Genomic DNA, 20,298 nt, shown 5'->3' with positions numbered 1-20,298 from the left:
TGTAAATCTATGGAAAGATTTAAATGGCCGTCTGGACGTCTGGATCCCCAACATCTTGACAGAGCTTGAAGAATTATGAAAATAATAATGAGCTAATATTGTCCAGGTGTGTAAAGCTCTTAGAGACTTATCCAGGAAGACTCTAATCTGCTGTAATGACTCCTAGAGACTTACCCAAGAAGACTCCCAGCTGTAATGACTCTTAGAGACTTACCCAAGAAGACTCCCAGCTGTAATGACTCTTAGAGACTTACCCAAGAAGACTCCCAGCTGTAATGACTCTTAGAGACTTACCCAAGAAGACTCCCAGCTGTAATGACTCTTAGAGACTTACCCAAGAAGACTCCCAGCTGTAATGACTCTTAGAGACTTACCCAGAAAGACTCCCAGCTGTAATGACTCTTAGAGACTTACCCAAGAAGACTCCCAGCTGTAATCACTCTTAGAGACTTACTCAAGAAGACTCCCAGCTGTAATGACTCTTAGAGACTTACCCAGAAAGACTCCCAGCTGTAATGACTCTTAGAGACTTACCCAAGAAGACTCCCAGCTGTAATGACTTTTAGAGACTTACCCAAGAAGACTCCCAGCTGTAATGACTCTTAGAGACTTACCCAGAAAGACTCCCAGCTGTAATGACTCTTAGAGACTAACCCAAGAAGACTCCCAGCTGTAATCACTCTTAGAGACTTACTCAAGAAGACTCCCAGCTGTAATCACTCTTAGAGACTTACCCAAAAGACTCCCAGCTGTAATCACTCTTAGAGACTTACCCAAGAAAGACTCCCAGCTGTAATGACTCTTAGAGACTTACCCAAGAAGACTCCCAGCTGTAATGACTCCTAGAGACTTACCCAAGAAAGACTCTCAGCTGTAATGACTCCTAGAGACTTACCCAAGAAAGACTCTCAGCTGTAATGACTCCTAGAGACTTACCCAAGAAAGACTCCCAGCTGTAATGACTCCTAGAGACTTACCCAAGAAGACTGCCAGCTGTAATGACTCCTAGAGACTTACCCAAGAAAGACTGCCATCTGTAATGACTCCTAGAGACTTACCCAAGAAAGACTCTCAGCTGTAATGACTCCTAGAGACTTACCCAAGAAGACTCCCAGCTGTAATGACTCTTAGAGACTTACTCAAGAAGACTCCCAGCTGTAATGACTCCTAGAGACTTACCCAAGAAAGACTGCCAGCTGTAATGACTCCTAGAGACTTACCCAAGAAAGACTCGCAGCTGTAATGACTCCTAGAGACTTACCCAAGAAAGACTCTCAGCTGTAATGACTTTTAGAGACTTACCCAGAAAGACTCCCAGCTGTAATGACTCCTAGAGACTTACCCAAGAAGACTGCCAGCTGTAATGACTCCTAGAGACTTACCCAAGAAAGACTCTAATCTGCTGCAATGACTCTTAGAGACTTACCCAGAAAGACTCACAGCTGTAATGACTCCTAGAGACTTACCCAAGAAGACTCCCAGCTGTAATGACTCCTAGAGACTTACCCAAGAAAGACTCTCAGCTGTAATGACTCCTAGAGACTTACCCAAGAAGACTCACAGCTGTAATGACTCCTAGAGACTTACCCAAGAAAGACTCTCAGCTGTAATGACTCCTAGAGACTTACCCAAGAAGACTCACAGCTGTAATGACTCCTAGAGACTTACCCAAGAAGACTGCCAGCTGTAATGACTCTTAGAGACTTACCCAAGACGACTCCCAGCTGTAATGACTCCTAGAGACTTACCCAAGAAGACTCCCAGCTGTAATGACTCCTAGAGACTTACCCAAGAAGACTCCCAGCTGTAATGACTCCTAGAGACTTACCCAAGAAGACTCACAGCTGTAATGACTCCTAGAGACTTACCCAAGAAGACTGCCAGCTGTAATGACTCCTAGAGACTTACCCAAGACGACTCCCAGCTGTAATGACTCCTAGAGACTTACCCAAGAAAGACTCCCAGCTGTAATGACTCCTAGAGACTTACCCAAGAAGACTCCCAGCTGTAATGACTCCTAGAGACTTACCCAAGAAGACTGCCAGCTGTAATGACTCTTAGAGACTTACCCAGGAAGACTCCTAGCTGTAGTCGCTGCCAAAGGTGATTCTAACATGTATTCACTCAGGGGTTTGAATACGAATGTAAATTACATTATTTATTTTAGATGGTAGGAAATGACTGAATCAGGTGACCAGGAGTACTCTCTAGTTCTCTAGTTCTATATCTTATCAGACTGGTAGTAAATGACTGAATCAGGTGAGCAGGAGTACTCTCTAGTTCTCTAGTTCTATATCTTATCAGACTGGTAGTAAATGACTGAATTAGGTTAGCAGAAGTACTCTAGTTCTCTAGTTCTATATCTTATCAGACTGGTAGGAAATGACTGAATCAGGTGAGCAGGAGTACTCTCTAGTTCTCTAGTTCTATATCTTATCAGACTGGTAGGAAATGACTGAATCAGGTGAGCAGGAGTACTCTCTAGTTCTATATCTTATCAGACTGGTAGGAAATGACTGAATCAGGTGAGCAGGAGTACTCTCTAGTTCTCTAGTTCTATATCTTATCAGACTGGAGGTAAATGACTGAATCAGGTGACCAGGAGTACTCTCTAGTTCTCTAGTTCTATATCTTATCAGACTGGTAGGAAATGGTTTTAGATGGTAAACATCTGATTCAGTCATTTCTATCAGTTGAATAGGTTATTTAAACAGCTTGAATCTCTTCTTCGTGGTGTTGAATTGGTTTTACGGAATCTGCTTGTCTGATTCAGTCACAGAACTAAATAGAACGTACCAATGAATTCAGCGCTGTGTAGTTTTGGCTGTTGAAGTGAGTCGTCTGGGAGTCGTCTGGGGGGTTGTCTGGGAGTCGTCTGGGAGTCGTCTGGGGGTTGTCTGGGAGTCATCTGGGGGGGGTCGTCTGGGAGTCATCTGGGAGTCATCTGGGGGGTTGTCTGGGAGTCATCTGGGGGGTCGTCTGGGGGTCGTCTGGGAGTCATCTGGGGGGTTGTCTGGGAGTCGTCTGGGAGTCATCTGGGGGTTGTCTGGGAGTCATCGGGGGTGTCGTCTGGGAGTCATCTGGGGGGTTGTCTGGGAGTCATCTGGGGGGTCGTCTGGGGGTTGTCTGGGAGTCGTCTGGGAGTCATCTGGGGGGTCGTCTGGGAGTCATCTGGGGGGTTGTCTGGGGGGATCCTCTGGGAGTTGTCTGGGAGGTTGTCTGGGGGGATCCTCTGGGAGTTGTCTGGGAGTCATCTGGGAGGTCGTCTGGGGGGGTCATCTGGGGGAGTCGTCTGGGGGTCGTCTGGGAGTCGTCTGGGAAGTCGTCTGGGAGGATACAGGTTTGAGTCGTCAGTGAGTGGTTGTGCTGTGGTCCCCCAGGTGTCGTTGGAGCTGGTGAAGGTAGTGGGAGGGTACGGGTTTGAGTCGTCAGTGAGTGGTTGTGCTGTGGTCCCCCAGGTGTCGTTGGAGCTGGTGAAGGTAGTGGGAGGGTACGGGTTTGAGTCGTCAGTGAGTGGTTGTGCTGTGGTCCCCCAGGTGTCGTTGGAGCTGGTGAAGGTGGTGGGTGGGTACGGGTTTGAGTCGTCAGTGAGTGGTTGTGCTGTGGTCCCCCAGGTGTCGTTGGAGCTGGTGAAGGTAGTGGGTGGGTACGGGTTTGAGTCGTCAGTGAGTGGTTGTGCTGTGGTCCCCCAGGTGTCGTTGGAGCTGGTGAAGGTGGTGGGTGGGTACGGGTTTGAGTCGTCAGTGAGTGGTTGTGCTGTGGTCCCCCAGGTGTCGTTGGAGCTGGTGAAGGTAGTGGGAGGGTACGGGTTTGAGTCGTCAGTGAGTGGTTGTGCTGTGGTCCCCCAGGTGTCGTTGGAGCTGGTGAAGGTAGTGGGAGGGTACGGGTTTGAGTCGTCAGTGAGTGGTTGTGCTGTGGTCCCCCAGGTGTCGTTGGAGCTGGTGAAGGTAGTGGGAGGGTACGGGTTTGAGTCGTACAACAACTGTTTCTTCAACCTGGCCATTCCTGTCATGGTCCTCACCGAGGCTGCACCTGTCAAGAGAACACAGATCAGGTAGGAGAGACACACCTGTGTACACACACACACACACACACACACACACACACACACACACACACACACACACACACACACACACACACACACACACACACACACACACACACACACACACACCTCTGTACACACACACACACACACACACACACACACACACACACACACACACTCTCTGTACACAGACACACACACACACACACCTCTGTACACAGACACACACTCACACTCTCTCTGTCACAGACACACTCTCTGTACACAGACACACACACTCTCTGTTTCACAGACTCTCTCCTCTGTACACAGACACACACACACACTCTCTGTACACAGACACACACACACACTCTGTACACAGACTCACTCTGTCACAGACACACACACACACTCTCACCTGTACACAGACACACACACACTGTCTCTCTGTACACAGACACCTGTTTCTGTCACTGTACACAGACACTGTCACACACACTGTCACAGACACCTGTACACACACACACTGTACACAGACACCTGTACACACACACACCTGTACACAGACACACACACACACACACACACACACAGTGCTGTCACACACACACACACATGTACACACACACCTGTCACACACACACACCACAGTGACACACACACCTGTACACACTCACCTGTACACACATTCACTCCTGTACACTTCACACACAGTGAGACACACACTACACACACACACACACACACCTACACACACACCTCTCACACACATCAACACAGTGAGACACATTACACCTTCACTACACACACACACCTGTACACACACACACACACACACACCTGTACATACACACGTACAGACAGAAAATACATCTCTTTCTCTATTTGGGATCTCTGAGCTGTGTGGTCTCTAACACTCTCTCTCTGTCTCTCTGTCCCTCTTGTCTCTCTCTCTCTCTCTGTCTGTCTCTCTGTCTGTTTCCCTGTCTCTCTCTGTCTCCCTCTGTTTCTGTCACTGAGTCCTGTCTGTGTGTTCTCCTCAGGGAAGACATCTCTTTCTCTATCTGGGACCGTTGGACTGTGTGGGGTCACCAACACTTCTCCCTCTCGGACTTCATCAACGCAGTGCTGGTGAGACACATTCATTACTATACTAATCCATTATGGGATAGAACCTACCACAGTGAGACACATTCATTACTATATTAATCCTCTCTCTGACTTCATCAACACAGTGAGACACATTCATTACTATATTAATCCTCTCTCTGACTTCATCAACACAGTGAGACACATTCACTACTATATTAATCCTCTCTCTGACTTCATCAACACAGTGAGACACATTCATTACTATATTAATCCTCTCTCTGACTTCATCAACACAGTGAGACACATTCATTACTATATTAATCCTCTCTGACTTCATCAACACAGTGAGACACATTCACTACTATATTAATCCTCTCTCTGACTTCATCAACACAGTGAGACACATTCATTACTATATTAATCCTCTCTGACTTCATCAACACAGTGAGACACATTCACTACTATATTAATCCTCTCTCTGACTTCATCAACACAGTGAGCCTACATTCATTGACTATATTGATCAACACAGTTCATTACTATATTAATCCTCTCTCTGACTTCATCAACACAGTGAGACACATTCATTACTATATTAATCCTCTCTCTGACTTCATCAACACAGTGAGACACATTCATTACTATATTAATCCTCTCTCTGACTTCATCAACACAGTGAGACACATTCACTACTATATTAATCCTCTCTGACTTCATCAACACAGTGAGACACATTCATTACTATATTAATTCTCTCTGACTTCATCAACACAGTGAGACACATTCACCTATATTAATTGACTGTGTTGTATTATCAGAATAGAACCTACCATGGTGTTGACTGTGTTGTATTACAGGTAGAACCTATTACTGGGTAAATCCTACCATGGTGTTGACTGTGTTGTATTATGGGATAGATCCTACCATGGTGTTGACTGTGTTGTATTACAGGTGCATTATGGGATAGATCCTACCATGGTGTTGACTGTGTTGTATTATGGGATAGATCCTACTATGGTGTTGACTGTGTTGTATTATGGGATAGATCCTACCATGGTGTTGACTGTGTTGTATTACAGGTGCATTATGGGATAGAACCTACCATGGTGTTGACTGTTGCATTATGGGATAGAACCTACCATGGTGTTGACTGTGTTGTATTATGGGATAGATCCTACCATGGTGTTGACTGTGTTGTATTATGGGATAGATCCTACCATGGTGTTGACTGTGTTGTATTATGGGATAGATCCTACCATGGTGTTGACTGTGTTGTATTATGGGATAGATCCTACCATGGTGTTGACTGTGTTGTATTACAGGTGAATTATGGGATAGATCCTACCATGGTGTTGACTGTGTTGTATTATGGGATAGATCCTACCATGGTGTTGACTGTGTTGTATTACAGGTGAATTATGGGATAGATCCTACCATGGTGTTGACTGTGTTGTATTACAGGTGAATTATGGGATAGATCCTACCATGGTGTTGACTGTGTTGTATTACAGGTGAATTATGGGATAGATCCTACCATGGTGTTGACTGTGTTGTATTACAGGTGAATTATGGGATAGAGCCTACCATGGTGTTGACTGTGTTGTATTATGGGATAGGTCCTACCATGGTGTTGACTGTGTTGTATTACAGGTGAATTATGGGATAGATCCTACCATGGTGTTGACTGTGTTGTATTACAGGTGAATTATGGGATAGATCCTACCATGGTGTTGACTGTGTTGTATTACAGGTGAATTATGGGATAGAACCTACCATGGTTGTCCATGGAGTGAAGATGCTCTATGTTCCTGTGATGCCAGGACACAACAAGAGACTGAAACTAACGTAAGCACACACACACACACACACACACACACACACACACACTGTGTCCTCCTGAATCACTGTGAATCTTAGTCTCTCATTCTCCGCCCCCCTTCCCTCTCCCTCCCCCCCTCCTCCCTCTATCCCCCCTCTCCTCCCTCCCTCCCCCTCCCTCCCTCCAACCTCTCCTCCCATCCACCCTCTCCTCCCTCCACCCTCTCCCTCCACCCTCTCCTCCCCCCTCCTCCCTCCCCCCTCCCTCCTCCCCCTCCGCCCTCTCCTCCCTCCACCCTCTCCCTCCCTCCCTCCCTCCTCCCTCCCACCCTCCACCCTCTCCTCCCTCCACCCCTCCCTCCTCCCCTCCCTCCCTCCCTCCCTCCCTCCTCCCTCCCTCCACCCTCTCCCTCCACCCTCTCCCCCCTCCACCCTCTCCTCCCTCCCTCCCCTCCTCCCTCCCTCCCCCCCCCTCCCCCTCCCCCTCCCTCCCCTCCTTCCCCTCCTCCCTCTCCTCCCTCCTCCCTCCCCCTCCTCCTCCCTCCCTCCTCCCTCCCTCCCTCCCTCCCTCCCTCCCCTCCCCTCCCCCCCCCCTCCCCCCCTCCTCCCCTCCCTCCCCCTCTCCTCCCTCTCCCTCCTCTCCTCTCCTCCCTCCCCCTCCTCCCTCTCCTCCCTCCCCCCCTCCCTCTCCTCCCTCCCCCTCCCCCTCCCTCCCTCCCCCCTCCTCCCTCCCCTCCCCTCCCTCTCCTCCCTCCCCCCCTCTCCTCCCTCCCTCCCTCCCTCCCTCCCTCCCCCCCTCCCTCCTCCTCCCTCCCCCCCTCCCCTCCCCTCCTCCCCTCCCCTCCTCCCTCCCCTCCCTCCCTCCCCTCCTCCCTCTCCTCCCTCCCTCTCCTCCCTCTCCCAGGATGCAGAAGTTGATCAAACCGTCTGTAGACCGTCGCTATGTTGACCTGACCGTGTCCTTCGCTCCAGAGTCAGATGGTGATGAGGACCTTCCTGGACCCCCCGTTAGGTACTACTTCAGCCCCGACGGAGACGCTCACACCGCCTGACACGCCCGGACCATAACATCCCTGACGCCCCTCAAACTAACCAAATATAACCACCCCTCAGTCCCCTCAACCTAACCCCCTGTACCTGCAAAACCCTAGTTGACAACAGTGGTGCTTCTAGAACAGGGGTGGATTCTAGAACAGGGGTGGATTCTAGAACAGGGAATGGATTCTAGAACAGGGGTGGATTCTAGAACAGGGGTGGATTCTAGAACAGGGGTGGATTCTAGAACAGGGGTGGATTCTAGAACAGGGGTGGATTCTAGAACAGGGGTGGATTCTAGAACAGGGAATGGATTCTAGAACAGGGAATGGATTCTAGAACAGGGAATGGATTCTAGAACAGGGGTGGATTCTAGAACAGGGGTGGATTCTAGAACAGGGGTGGATTCTAGAACAGGGGTGGATTCTAGAACAGGGGTGGATTCTAGAACAGGGGTGGATTCTAGAACAGGGGTGGATTCTAGAACAGGGGTGGATTCTAGAACAGGGGTGGATTCCAGAACAGGGGTGGATTCCAGGACAGGGGTGGATTACAGAACAGGGGCGGATTCTAGAACAGGGGCGGATTCTAGAACATATGTTGATTCTAGAACATATGTTGATTCTAGAACAGATGGTGATTCTAGAACAGATGGTGATTCTAGAACAGGGCTGGCCCCATGTACCATTATTAGAGAAAGAGCATAGAGGTAGAAAGAGGGCTGTAGATGGGTATAACCTGGTCTGATGAGTTCTCTTTCTACCTCTATGAGAAGAGGGAAGCACTTGGCTGTGTACATAGTAGTCCCTCTGTGTTTTCTACTCTGGTTTCAAACACAGCTCAGACTGGTGTTTTCTACTCTGGTTAAAAGCACAGCTCAGACTGGTGTTTTCTACTCTGGTTAAAAGCACAGTTCTGACTGGTGTTTTCTACTCTGGTTTAAAGCACAGCTCAGACTGGTGTTTTCTACTCTGGTTAAAAGCACAGCTCAGACTGGTGTTTTCTACTCTGGTTTCAAACACAGCTCTGACTCGTGTTTTCTACTCTGGTTTCAAACACAGCTCAGACTGGTGTTTTCTACTCTGGTTTAAAGCACAGCTCTGACTGGTGTTTTCTACTCTGGTTTAAAACACAGCTCAGACTGGTGTTTTCTACTCTGGTTTAAAGCACAGCTCAGACTGGTGTTTTCTACTCTGGTTTAAAACACAGCTCAGACTGCTATGCACATGCCTTAACTAACAACCTTGTTGTGTTTGTCATGATGATGATAATAAAAAATGACCGTGTTTACACACCCATACACACACACTTTCCGTGGTTTTGGGGGATTTGGGGGGGGAGGGGAGGGAGGGGAGGGAGAGAGAGATAGGGAGGGAGGGGAGGGAGAGGATAACAGGGAGTCTGTTGTTGAGAGGAGAGGGCGGAATCACAGGTTAGTCGTTACCTAAACGTCCCTATTCTGGATGATTGATAACGACTGGATGATTGAGGACAGTGTCCCCAATCATCTCTCCTTCCTCCCAGAGTGCACTTGTTCACTTCCCCTCACAGGTTTTTAAAAGGAAATGACTTGGTATAATAAATATGATGATTCCTACTAAGAGATGATAACAGGTTAGTCTGTTGTTGAAGATGGGAGGGACAGAGATGATAACAGGTTAGTCTGTTGTTGAAGATGGGAGGGACAGAGATGATAACAGGTTAGTCTGTTGTTGAAGATGGGAGGGGACAGAGATGATAACAGGTTAGTCTGTTGTTGAAGATGGGAGGGACAGAGATGATAACAGGTTAGTCTGTTGTTGAAGATGGGAGGGAGGGATAACAGGTTACTGTTGTTGAGAGATGATAACAGGTTAGTCTGTTGTTGAAGATGGGAGGGACAGAGATGATAACAGGTTAGTCTGTTGTTGAAGATGGGAGGGACAGAGATGATAACAGGTTAGTCTGTTGTTGAAGATGGGAGGGGACAGAGATGATAACAGGTTAGTCTGTTGTTGAAGATGGGAGGGGACAGAGATGATAACAGGTTAGTCTGTTGTTGAAGATGGGAGGGGACAGAGATGATAACAGGTTAGTCTGTTGTTGAAGATGGGAGGGACAGAGATGATAACAGGTTAGTCTGTTGTTGAAGATGGGAGGGACAGAGATGATAACAGGTTAGTCTGTTGTTGAAGATGGGAGGGGACAGAGATGATAACAGGTTAGTCTGTTGTTGAAGATGGGAGGGACAGAGATGATAACAGGTTAGTCTGTTGTTGAAGATGGGAGGGACAGAGATGATAACAGGTTAGTCTGTTGTTGAAGATGGGAGGGACAGAGATGATAACAGGTTAGTCTGTTGTTGAAGATGGGAGGGACAGAGATGATAACAGGTTAGTCTGTTGTTGAAGATGGGAGGGACAGAGATGATAACAGGTTAGTCTGTTGTTGAAGATGGGAGGGACAGAGATGATAACAGGTTAGTCTGTTGTTGAAGATGGGAGGGACAGAGATGATAACAGGTTAGTCTGTTGTTGAAGATGGGAGGGACAGAGATGATAACAGGTTAGTCTGTTGTTGAAGATGGGAGGGACAGAGATGATAACAGGTTAGTCTGTTGTTGAAGATGGGAGGGACAGAGATGATAACAGGTTAGTCTGTTGTTGAAGATGGGAGGGGACAGAGATGATAACAGGTTAGTCTGTTGTTGAAGATGGGAGGGACAGAGATGATAACAGGTTAGTCTGTTGTTGAAGATGGGAGGGACAGAGATGATAACAGGTTAGTCTGTTGTTGAAGATGGGAGGGACAGAGATGATAACAGGTTAGTCTGTTGTTGAAGATGGGAGGGACAGAGATGAAGATGGGAGGGGGGACAGAGATGATAACAGGTTAGTCTGTTGTTGAAGATGGGAGGGGACAGAGATGATAACAGGTTAGTCTGTTGTTGAAGATGGGAGGGACAGAGATGATAACAGGTTAGTCTGTTGTTGAAGATGGGAGGGACAGAGATGATAACAGACAGAGATGATAACAGGTTAGTCTGTTGTTGAAGATGGGAGGGACAGAGATGATAACAGGTTAGTCTGTTGTTGAAGATGGGAGGGACAGAGATGATAACAGGTTAGTCTGTTGTTGAAGATGGGAGGGACAGAGATGATAACAGGTTAGTCTGTTGTTGAAGATGGGAGGGACAGAGATGATAACAGGTTAGTCTGTTGTTGAAGATGGGAGGGACAGAGATGATAACAGGTTAGTCTGTTGTTGAAGATGGGAGGGACAGAGATGATAACAGGTTAGTCTGTTGTTGAAGATGGGAGGGGACAGAGATGATAACAGGTTAGTCTGTTGTTGAAGATGGGAGGGACAGAGATGATAACAGGTTAGTCTGTTGTTGAAGATGGGAGGGACAGAGATGATAACAGGTTAGTCTGTTGTTGAAGATGGGAGGGACAGAGATGATAACAGGTTAGTCTGTTGTTGAAGATGGGAGGGACAGAGATGATAACAGGTTAGTCTGTTGTTGAAGATGGGAGGGACAGAGATGATAACAGGTTAGTCTGTTGTTGAAGATGGGAGGGACAGAGATGATAACAGGTTAGTCTGTTGTTGAAGATGGGAGGGACAGAGATGATAACAGGTTAGTCTGTTGTTGAAGATGGGAGGGACAGAGATGATAACAGGTTAGTCTGTTGTTGAAGATGGGAGGGACAGAGATGATAACAGGTCTAGTCAGAGATGATAGTTGGGAGTACAGAGATGATAAGATTGGAAGATGGGAGGGACAGAGATGATAACAGGTTACAGAGGTCTGTTGTTGAAGATGGGATGATAACAGGTTAGTCTGTTGTTGAAGATGGGAGGGACAGAGATGATAACAGGTTAGTCTGTTGTTGAAGATGGGATGGGACAGAGATGATAACAGGTTAGTCTGTTGTTGAAGATGGGAGGGACAGAGATGATAACAGGTTGTTGAAGATAGGGACAGAGATCTGTTGTTGAAGATGGGAGGGACAGAGATGATAACAGGTTAGTCTGTTGTTGAAGATGGGAGGGACATAACAGGTTAGTCTGTTGTTGAAGATGATATAACAGGTTAGGTTAGGGCAGAGATCTGTTGTTGAAGATGGGAGGGACAGAGATGATAACAGGTTATCTGTTGTTGAAGATGGGAGGGGACAGAGATGATAACAGGTTAGTCTGTTGTTGAAGATGGGAGGGACAGAGATGATAACAGGTTAGGTTGTTGAAGATGGGAGGGACAGAGATGATAACAGGTTATCTGTTGTTGAAGATAACAGGTTGTTTAGGGACAGAGATCTGTTGTCTGTTGTTGAAGATGGGAGGGGACAGAGATGATAACAGGTTAGTCTGTTGTTGAAGATGGGAGGGACAGAGATGGGAATAGGTTGTTGTTGAAGATGGGAGGGGAGAGATGATAACAGATGGGATATACAGGTTAGGGAAGATGGGTCTGTTGTTGATAACAGGTCTGTTGTTGAAGATGGGAGGGGACAGAGATGATAACAGGTTAGTCTGTTGTTGAAGATGGGAGGGACAGAGATGATAACAGGTTAGTCTGTTGTTGAAGATGGGAGGACAGGGACAGAGATGATAACAGGTTAGCTTAGTCTGTTTTGAAGATTGAAGATGGGGGGACAGAGATGATAACAGGTTAGTCTGTTGTTGAAGATGATAGGGACAGAGATGATAACAGGTCTGTTGTTGAAGATAGGGACAGAGATCTGTCTGTTGTTGAAGATGGGAGGGGACAGAGATGATATACAGGGAAGATGGGAGGGACAGAGATGATAACAGGTTAGGTTAGTCTGTTGTTGAAGATGGGAGGGGACAGAGATGATAACAGGTTAGTCTGTTGTTGAAGATGGGAAGATAGGGACAGAGATGATAACAGGTTAGTCTGTTGTTGGGAAGATGGGAGGGGTTGAAGATGGGAGGGGACAGAGATGATAACAGGTTAGTCTGTTGTTGAAGATAACAGGATGATAGGTTAGTCTGTTGTTGAAGATGGGAGTTGATAACAGGTTAGTCTGTTGTTGTAAGATGGGAGGGGACAGAGATGATAACAGGTTAGTCTGTTGAAGATTGAGATGGGAACAGAGATGATAACTTAGTCTGAAGATGGAGGGGACAGAGATGATAACAGGTTAGTCTGTCTATAACAGTTACCACTGTTGTTGAAGATGGGAGGGGAGATGATAACAGGTTAGTCTGTTGTTGAAGATGATGGTTAGACAGAGATGATAACAGGTTAGGGCAGAGATCTGTTGTAAGATGTAGAGGGACAGAGATGATAACAGGTTAGTCTGTTGTTGAAGATGGAGGGGACAGAGATGATAACAGGTTAGTAACAGGTGTCTGTTGAAGATGGGAGGACAGAGATGATAACAGGTCTGGTCTGTTGTTGAAGATGGGAGGGACAGAGCTCTGTTGTAACAGTAACAGGTTAGTCTGTTGTTGAAGATGGGAGGGACAGAGATGATAACAGGTTAGCTGTGGATGGGAGGGACAGAGATGATAACAGGTTAGTCTGTTGTTGAAGATGGGAGGGACAGAGATGATAACAGATGGTAAATGGGCTAATTAGTCTGTTGTTGAAGATGGGAGGGGACTATAACAGTAATGGGAGGGACAGAGATGATAACACTATAGTAGGGAATAGGGCTCTGGTCACTAGTAGTACACTATATAGGGATAGGGCTCTGGTCACTAGTAGTGCACTATATAGGGAATAGGGCTCTGGTCACTAGTAGTGCACTATATAGGGAATAGGGCTCTGGTCTATAGTAGTACCACTATATAGGGGATAGAGCTCTGGTAAATGTAATGTAATGTCTATAGTAGTGCACTATATAGGGAATAGGGTGCCGCTGAGACACTCCGTCACCAACTGTTTTGCACAGGATTCTATCAGGATTTCCTTGATAGTGAATGTCAGAAGAATAACATGTAAAATAAAAAATACAAAATAAACATATTATGTAAATTATTGTGACAAGTGATGGCTCAATAAAAATAGTTTTCAGGATGTTTTGTGACTGAACTGTTGCCTGTCTTATTTATTTTCACGACAGAGAGAGATTCACGTATATAAAATAACATCACAAACATGGATATACATTCATTAAACTAAACCTTGGTATTCTTTTCCACCATGTGTTGTGTCACCTAACATCTTAATAAAGAATGGTGCAGAATTTATCAAATCATCATCTCCATTAGAAGTGTACACTAACGTTCGACTTTTTGTAGAATGAGCCCTTTGGCGACCCGTAGTCTCCTCCCGTGGTCCATGTTATTCGGGCTCCTCGGGACGTCCCGTCCCCCCCTTAATTGAAGTTAAAATGTAAGTTTAGGTAAAGGTTATAGTTAAAGTTTTTGGGGTTATTAAAGTTAGGTTTTTGGGAACCTTCCCAAAGGATTCTATATAGCACGAACCCGCCTCCCATCTGGTCATCATTAGTTACCAGATCCACAAAGTCATAATTATGGCAGAAACCACGCCCATTTCCACAATTTCTCTTCTTTAAATCTGACTTTAAACTGCTATCCTTCTGCTTAACTTTAACCCTTAAATTATTACCTAAAAGCTCTTTTTTTTCTCATACATTTATATATTTTTAAGAAATGCGATATTTGTATCGTATTTTGACTTTGTGTCTGTGGTAACTAGTGACAACCGCGCCCCCGCCGCCGCCGCACTCGGTCTTCTGTGTCGTGAACGAGCACGTCGAAACGACGTTGACGTGAGGCTTCAAGATGGCGGAAGCCTTGACGACTCAGGAGGAACTGGTAAGGACTTGGGTTTTTTCTTTTAACCATAGTGCTCTCGATTTCATCAACAAACATTTATGTTAATAATAAAACCCAAATGTCTAGTTCGGTTGTAAGGGTCAACGTTGTCCTCGGTGAGGATACTGTCTCGTAAATATCCTTTGGTCCCGTTACATATATTATGACAGCCGCTAGCATGCTACTATTAGCTAGCTGGTTGACACTGTCGTCTGGATGCGTTACTGACATAGTTACATCTCACTGGTTAGATTTCATATATTTTGTTCCCCATATTATTATTTATATTTTTGAATAACTTATTGAACGCAGATGGCTACGTAGCGATAGCGAAACGTTAGGCCAGGGAGGAAGACCCGTGTTGACACACATCCTCTTTGGTTTCCTACCTAGGTAACTATAGTAACATGGACATGTTCTGCTTCATTTGAGCCTTATAACGACTTACTTTCAGATGTAAAACATGTCAGTACAAGGTTGTTTTTTTTATACGTCCAGTGACATGTTTGCTTTCTGAGTACTGTTTGGTCTCAGTCATAGTTAATGTGCCTGATAACTATCTATTTTTCGACAGTTGGTTCACAGAATTTGCTCTCATGTTCCTAGTAAACTTTTGTTTTCGTTGTTCAACTGGCTGATTGCTGGTTAACGTTAAACAACCCGAAAGAGCCGCTATCAGATCTAAAATAGTCTATGCTGGACCACACTGCCATAGTTAATGTGTTATTTAATTAAACTACAGTAGACGAGTAGCTTAGAGCCCCAAGCTAGTAGCTACGACTTGCTCGGTCCTCGCATCTCTTAGTTAGTTATTTTAATGCAACTACTCAAGCGAACGAGCAACACACAGAATAACAATAACACACAGAAATATGAGCCTGCTGCTGCCTACCACCCCTCAGTCAGACTGCTCTATCAAATATCAGTCTAAATATTGTTGTTACATTGCACAACATTCAATGTTATGTCATAATTATGTAAAATTCTGGCAAATTAGTTTGCAAAGAGCCAGGCGGCCCCTAACTGTTGCATATACCCTGACTCTGCGTGCAATGAACGCAAGAGAAGTGACACAATTTCCCTAGTTAATATTGATTAATATATATACTAAATATTCAGGTTTAAAAATATATACTTGTGTATCAATTTTAATAAATTAATTAATGTTTATGGTTAGGTTTTTTAATGTTTTATTTTATTTGACCTTTATTTAAAAGTAGTTACATTTGTGGAACGATTGTGCTTTTGTTAAATCATCACCCGTTTGGCAAAGTAGGCTGTGATTCGATGATAAATTAACAGGCACCACATTGATTATATGCAACGCAGGACAAGCTAGATAACCAAGTAATATCATCAACCATGTGTAGTTAACTAGTGAAGATTGATTGTTTTTTATAAGATAAGTTTAATGCTATCTAGAAACTTACCACGGCTCCTTGCAGCACTCGATTAACAGGTGGTCAGCCTGCCACGCAGTTTCCTCGTGGATTGCAATGTAATCGGCCATAATCGGCGTCCTAAAATGCTGATAACCTATCGCTATTAAAAACTTGACATCGGCCCAAGTTAATCGTCCATGCCGATTTAATCGGTCGACCTCGGTCGACCTCTAGTGTATATCTGTCAATCACGTGACGTAGGGCCATGTGGATATCTGTCCGACTGTCTTTCGATCAACCAATCAGAGATTGAGTTGCTGTTGATTTAGCCAATAAGTGACTGGTCTTGGTTCCTACTTCCTGGGGATGTTGGTTACATTGAATACTGTTGGCACCAGCACAACACACCACACAGGGGTTCAACCATGAGCCACAAGTGTCAACAACTCTTCGAGCTCTCCTCACCCCTTATAACCACCCCCCCTCTCTCTCCTCACCCCTTATAACCACCCTCTCTCTCTCTCCTCTCCCCTTATAACCACCCCACCCTCTCTCTGTCCTCTCCCCTTATAACCACCCCACCCTCTCTCCAACCTCAACCCCACCCTCACTCTGTCCTCTCCCCTTATAACCACCCCCCCTCTCTCCAACCTCAACCCCACCCTCACTCTGTCCTCTCCCCTTATAACCACCCCCCCTCTCTCTGTCCTCTCCCCTTATAACCACCCCCTTTCTCCAACCTCAACCCCACCCTCTCTCTCTCCTCTCCCCTTATAACCACCCCCCCTCTCTCCAACCTCAACCCCACCCTCACTCTGTCCTCTCCCCTTATAACTACCCCCCTTTCTCCAACCTCAACCCCACCCTCACTCTCTCCTCTCCCCTTATAACCACCCCCCCTCTCTCCAACCTCAACCCCACCCTCACTCTGTCCTCTCCCCTTATAACCCCCCACCCTCTCTCCAACCTCAACCCCACCCTCACTCTGTCCTCTCTCTCTCTCTCTCCAACCTCAACCCCACCCTCACTCTCTCCTCTCCCCTTATAACTACCCCCCCTTTCTCCAACCTCAACCCCACCCTCACTCTGTCCTCTCCCTCCCTCTCTCTCTCTCTCTCCAACTTCAACGCCACCCTCACTCTGTCCTCTCTCTCTCTCTCTCTCTCTCTCTCTCTCTCTCTCTCTCTCTCTCTCTCTCTCTCTCTCTCTCCTCAACCCCACTCTCTCCACTCTGTCAACCCCACCCCTCACTCTGTCCTCTCCCTCCCTCTCTCTCTCCAACCTCAACCCCACCCTCACTCTGTCCTCTCCCTCCCTCTCTCTCTCTCTCTCTCTCTCTCTCTCTCTCTCTCTCTCTCTCTCTCTCTCCAACCTCAACCCCACCCTCACTCTGTCCTCTCCCTCCCTCTCTCTCTCCAACCTCAACCCCACCCTCACTCTGTCCTCTCCCTCCCTCTCTCTCCAACCTCAACCCCACCCTCACTCTGTCCTCTCCCTCCCTCCCTCCCTCTCTCTCTCCAACCTCAACCCCACCCTCACTCTGTCCTCTCCCTCCCTCCCTCTCTCTCTCCAACGTCAACCCCACACTCACTCTGTCCTCTCCCTCCCTCTCTCTCCAACGTCAACCCCACACTCACTCTGTCCCCTCTCTCTCTCTCTCTCTCTCTCCAACGTCAACCCCACACTCACTCTGTCCTCTCTCTCCCTCTCTCTCTCTCTCTCTCTCTCTCTCTCTCTCTGCCTGTCCCCAGGCGGTGGAGGAGTTCCTGAGTGAGGTGCGTAGCAGGGAACATCCCCACAGTGCTGCTCTGGTCTCTCAGCCGACCGCCGTCAAGTTCCTCATGGCGCGCAAGTTTGATGTCTCCCGAGCAATAGACCTCTTCCAGGCATACAAGGTACAGAGAGGGACCAGGTGTGTGTGTGTGTGTCTCTCTGTGTGTGTGTGTGTGTGTGTGTGTGAGAGAGATAGAGAGAGATAGAGAGAGAGCGAGAGAGACAGAGCGAGAGAGACAGAGCGAGAGAGACAGAGCGAGAGAGACAGAGAGAGAGAGAGAGAGAGAGAGAGAGAGAGAGAGAGAGAGAGAGAGAGAGAGAGAGAGAGAGAGAGAGAGAGAGAGAGAGAGAGAGAGAGAGAGAGCATTTTTGTGTCTATTAGTCCCCGACATACACTGTAAATTCCCAACTATGCCAGAATGTGCTAATGGTTGACCCTTGACCTGTATGTCTGTGATTCATCCAATCAGAACACGAGGATTAAGGAGGGCATCTTCAACATTAACCCAGAAGAGGAACCTCTCCGTTCTGAACTGCTCAGCGGAAAGTTCACCGTCCTGGTGAGGCGTGTCTGTGTGTGTGTCAGGGTTTTCTTTAGGAAAATGTAGCGCCCAGACAACGTGACCAGGGAATAATTTGATTTACTGGCCACTTTGATAAATTTACAGGATCCATATTCTTTGGGAGTGATGGAGGTAGATATGTATAGGGGGAAGGAGACAGGGATACTGGAGTGATGGAGGTAGATATGTATAGGGGGAAGGAGACAGGGATACTAGAGTGATGGAGGTAGATATGTATAGGGGGAAGGAGACAGGGATACTGGGGGGAAGGAGATGGGATGGAGGATGGAGGTAGATGTATAGGGGGAAGGAGACAGGGATACTGGAGTGATGGAGGTAGATATGTATAGGGGAAGGAGACAGGGATACTGGAGTGATGGAGGTAGATATGTATAGGGGGAAGGAGACAGGGATACTGGAGTGATGGAGGTAGATATGTATAGGGGAAGGAGACAGGGATACTGGAGTGATGGAGGTAGATATGTATAGGGGAAGGAGACAGGGATACTGGGGAAGGAGATATGTATAGGGGATACTGGAGTGATGGAGGTAGATATGTATAGGGGGAAGGTGACAGGGATACTGGAGTGATGGAGGTAGATATGTATAGGGGGAAGGGGACAGGGATACTGGAGTGATGGAGGTAGATATGTATAGGGGGAAGGAGACAGGGATACTGGAGTGATGGAGGTAGATATGTATAGGGGGAAGGAGACAGGGATACTGGAGTGATGGAGGTAGATATGTATAGGGGGAAGGAGACAGGGATACTGGAGTGATGGAGGTAGATATGTATAGGGGGAAGGAGACAGGGATACTGGAGTGATGAGATGGAGGTAGATGATGTATAGGGGGAAGGAGACAGGGATACTGGAGTGATGGAGGTAGATATGTATAGGGGAAGGAGACAGGGATACTGGAGTGATGGAGGTAGATATGTATAGGGGGAAGGAGACAGGGATACTGGAGTGATGGAGGTAGATATGTATAGGGGGAAGGAGACAGGGATACTGGAGTGATGGAGGTAGATATGTATAGGGGGAAGGAGACAGGGATACTGGAGTGATGGAGGTAGATATGTATGGAGGGGAAGGAGAGACAGGGATACTGGAGTGATGGAGGTAGATATGTATAGGGGAAGGAGACAGGGATACTGGAGTGATGGAGGTAGATATGTATAGGGGGAAGGAGACAGGGATACTGGAAGTGATGGAGGTAGATATGTATAGGGGGAAGGAGACAGGGATACTGGAGTGATGGAGGTAGATATGTATAGGGGGAAGGAGACAGGGATACTGGAGTGATGGAGGTAGATATGTATAGGGGGAAGGAGACAGGGATACTGGAGTGATGGAGGTAGATATGTATAGGGGAAGGAGACAGGGATACTGGAGTGATGGAGGTAGATATGTATAGGGGAAGGAGACAGGGATACTGGAGTGATGGAGGTAGATATGTATAGGGGGAAGGAGACAGGGATACTGGAGTGATGGAGGTAGATATGTATAGGGGAAGGAGACAGGGATACTGGGGGAAGTGATGGATACTGGTAGATATGTATAGGGGGAAGGAGACAGGGATACTGGAGTGATGGAGGTAGATATGTATAGGGGGAAGGAGACAGGGATACTGGAGTGATGGAGGTAGATATGTATAGGGGGAAGGAGACAGGGATACTGGATATGGAGGTAGATATGTATAGGGGAAGGAGACAGGGATACTGGAGTGATGGAGGTAGATATGTATAGGGGAAGGAGACAGGGATACTGGAGTGATGGAGGTAGATATGTATAGGGGAAGGAGACAGGGA

The 20,298-nt window shown here is 46.9% G+C and overlaps 2 protein-coding genes and 2 long non-coding RNA genes across 12 annotated transcripts in view; all 4 read left to right on the top strand.

The window, feature by feature from the left end:
- LOC127919913 (ubiquitin-like modifier-activating enzyme 6) overlaps positions 1 to 9,282 on the top strand; it is a gene marked incomplete at its 5' end in the record, with an annotated part of 77,221 nt that extends 67,939 nt beyond the window's left edge. Inside the window, 4 exon segments of the mRNA XM_052503744.1 lie at positions 3,927 to 4,054; positions 5,077 to 5,164; positions 6,876 to 6,970; positions 7,848 to 9,282. Of these exon segments, the coding sequence (XP_052359704.1) occupies positions 3,927 to 4,054; positions 5,077 to 5,164; positions 6,876 to 6,970; positions 7,848 to 7,995 (459 nt within the window).
- A 307-nt stretch (positions 9,283 to 9,589) lies between these two features.
- Positions 9,590 to 10,962, top strand: LOC127919915 (uncharacterized). Of its 8 annotated transcripts, none has more exons than XR_008104463.1 (3): positions 9,590 to 9,635; positions 10,005 to 10,781; positions 10,849 to 10,956. It is a non-coding gene; the product is annotated as an uncharacterized LOC127919915 (long non-coding RNA). The 8 variants fall into 8 exon arrangements; XR_008104461.1 differs by having other exon boundaries at positions 9,961 to 10,781; XR_008104457.1 differs by having other exon boundaries at positions 9,593 to 9,765; positions 9,961 to 10,738; positions 10,849 to 10,962.
- Positions 10,963 to 10,992: 30 nt separating this feature from the next.
- LOC127919916 (uncharacterized) lies at positions 10,993 to 12,842 on the top strand. 2 transcript variants are annotated; one of them, XR_008104465.1, is made up of 3 exons: positions 10,993 to 11,644; positions 12,448 to 12,487; positions 12,781 to 12,842. It is a non-coding gene; the product is annotated as an uncharacterized LOC127919916 (long non-coding RNA). The 2 variants fall into 2 exon arrangements; XR_008104464.1 differs by having other exon boundaries at positions 12,448 to 12,530.
- Positions 12,843 to 14,654: 1,812 nt separating this feature from the next.
- On the top strand, positions 14,655 to 18,605 carry LOC127919914 (tyrosine-protein phosphatase non-receptor type 9-like). The gene is made up of 3 exons (XM_052503745.1): positions 14,655 to 14,770; positions 17,904 to 18,047; positions 18,396 to 18,605. Exons 1-3 carry the CDS (start codon positions 14,738 to 14,740, stop codon positions 18,531 to 18,533), a joined length of 315 nt encoding a protein of 104 aa, XP_052359705.1. The 5' UTR covers positions 14,655 to 14,737; the 3' UTR covers positions 18,534 to 18,605.
- The last annotated feature ends 1,693 nt before the right edge of the window (positions 18,606 to 20,298 follow it).

Source organism: Oncorhynchus keta, unplaced genomic scaffold, assembly GCF_023373465.1.
Source record: "Oncorhynchus keta strain PuntledgeMale-10-30-2019 unplaced genomic scaffold, Oket_V2 Un_contig_17849_pilon_pilon, whole genome shotgun sequence".
Classification (NCBI taxonomy): Eukaryota; Metazoa; Chordata; class Actinopteri; order Salmoniformes; family Salmonidae; genus Oncorhynchus; species Oncorhynchus keta.
The sequence above is the reverse complement of the archived record's forward strand: the minus strand, read 5'-3'. Positions and strand labels throughout refer to the sequence as shown.

Coding starts and splice junctions, on each gene's coding strand:
- LOC127919914 (XM_052503745.1), top strand. CDS start 14,738: ATGGCGGAAGCCTTGACGACTCAGGAGGAACTG. Junction 14,771..17,903: donor TGACGACTCAGGAGGAACTG/GTAAGGACTTGG, acceptor GCCTGTCCCCAG/GCGGTGGAGGAGTTCCTGAG. Junction 18,048..18,395: donor ACCTCTTCCAGGCATACAAG/GTACAGAGAGGG, acceptor TCATCCAATCAG/AACACGAGGATTAAGGAGGG.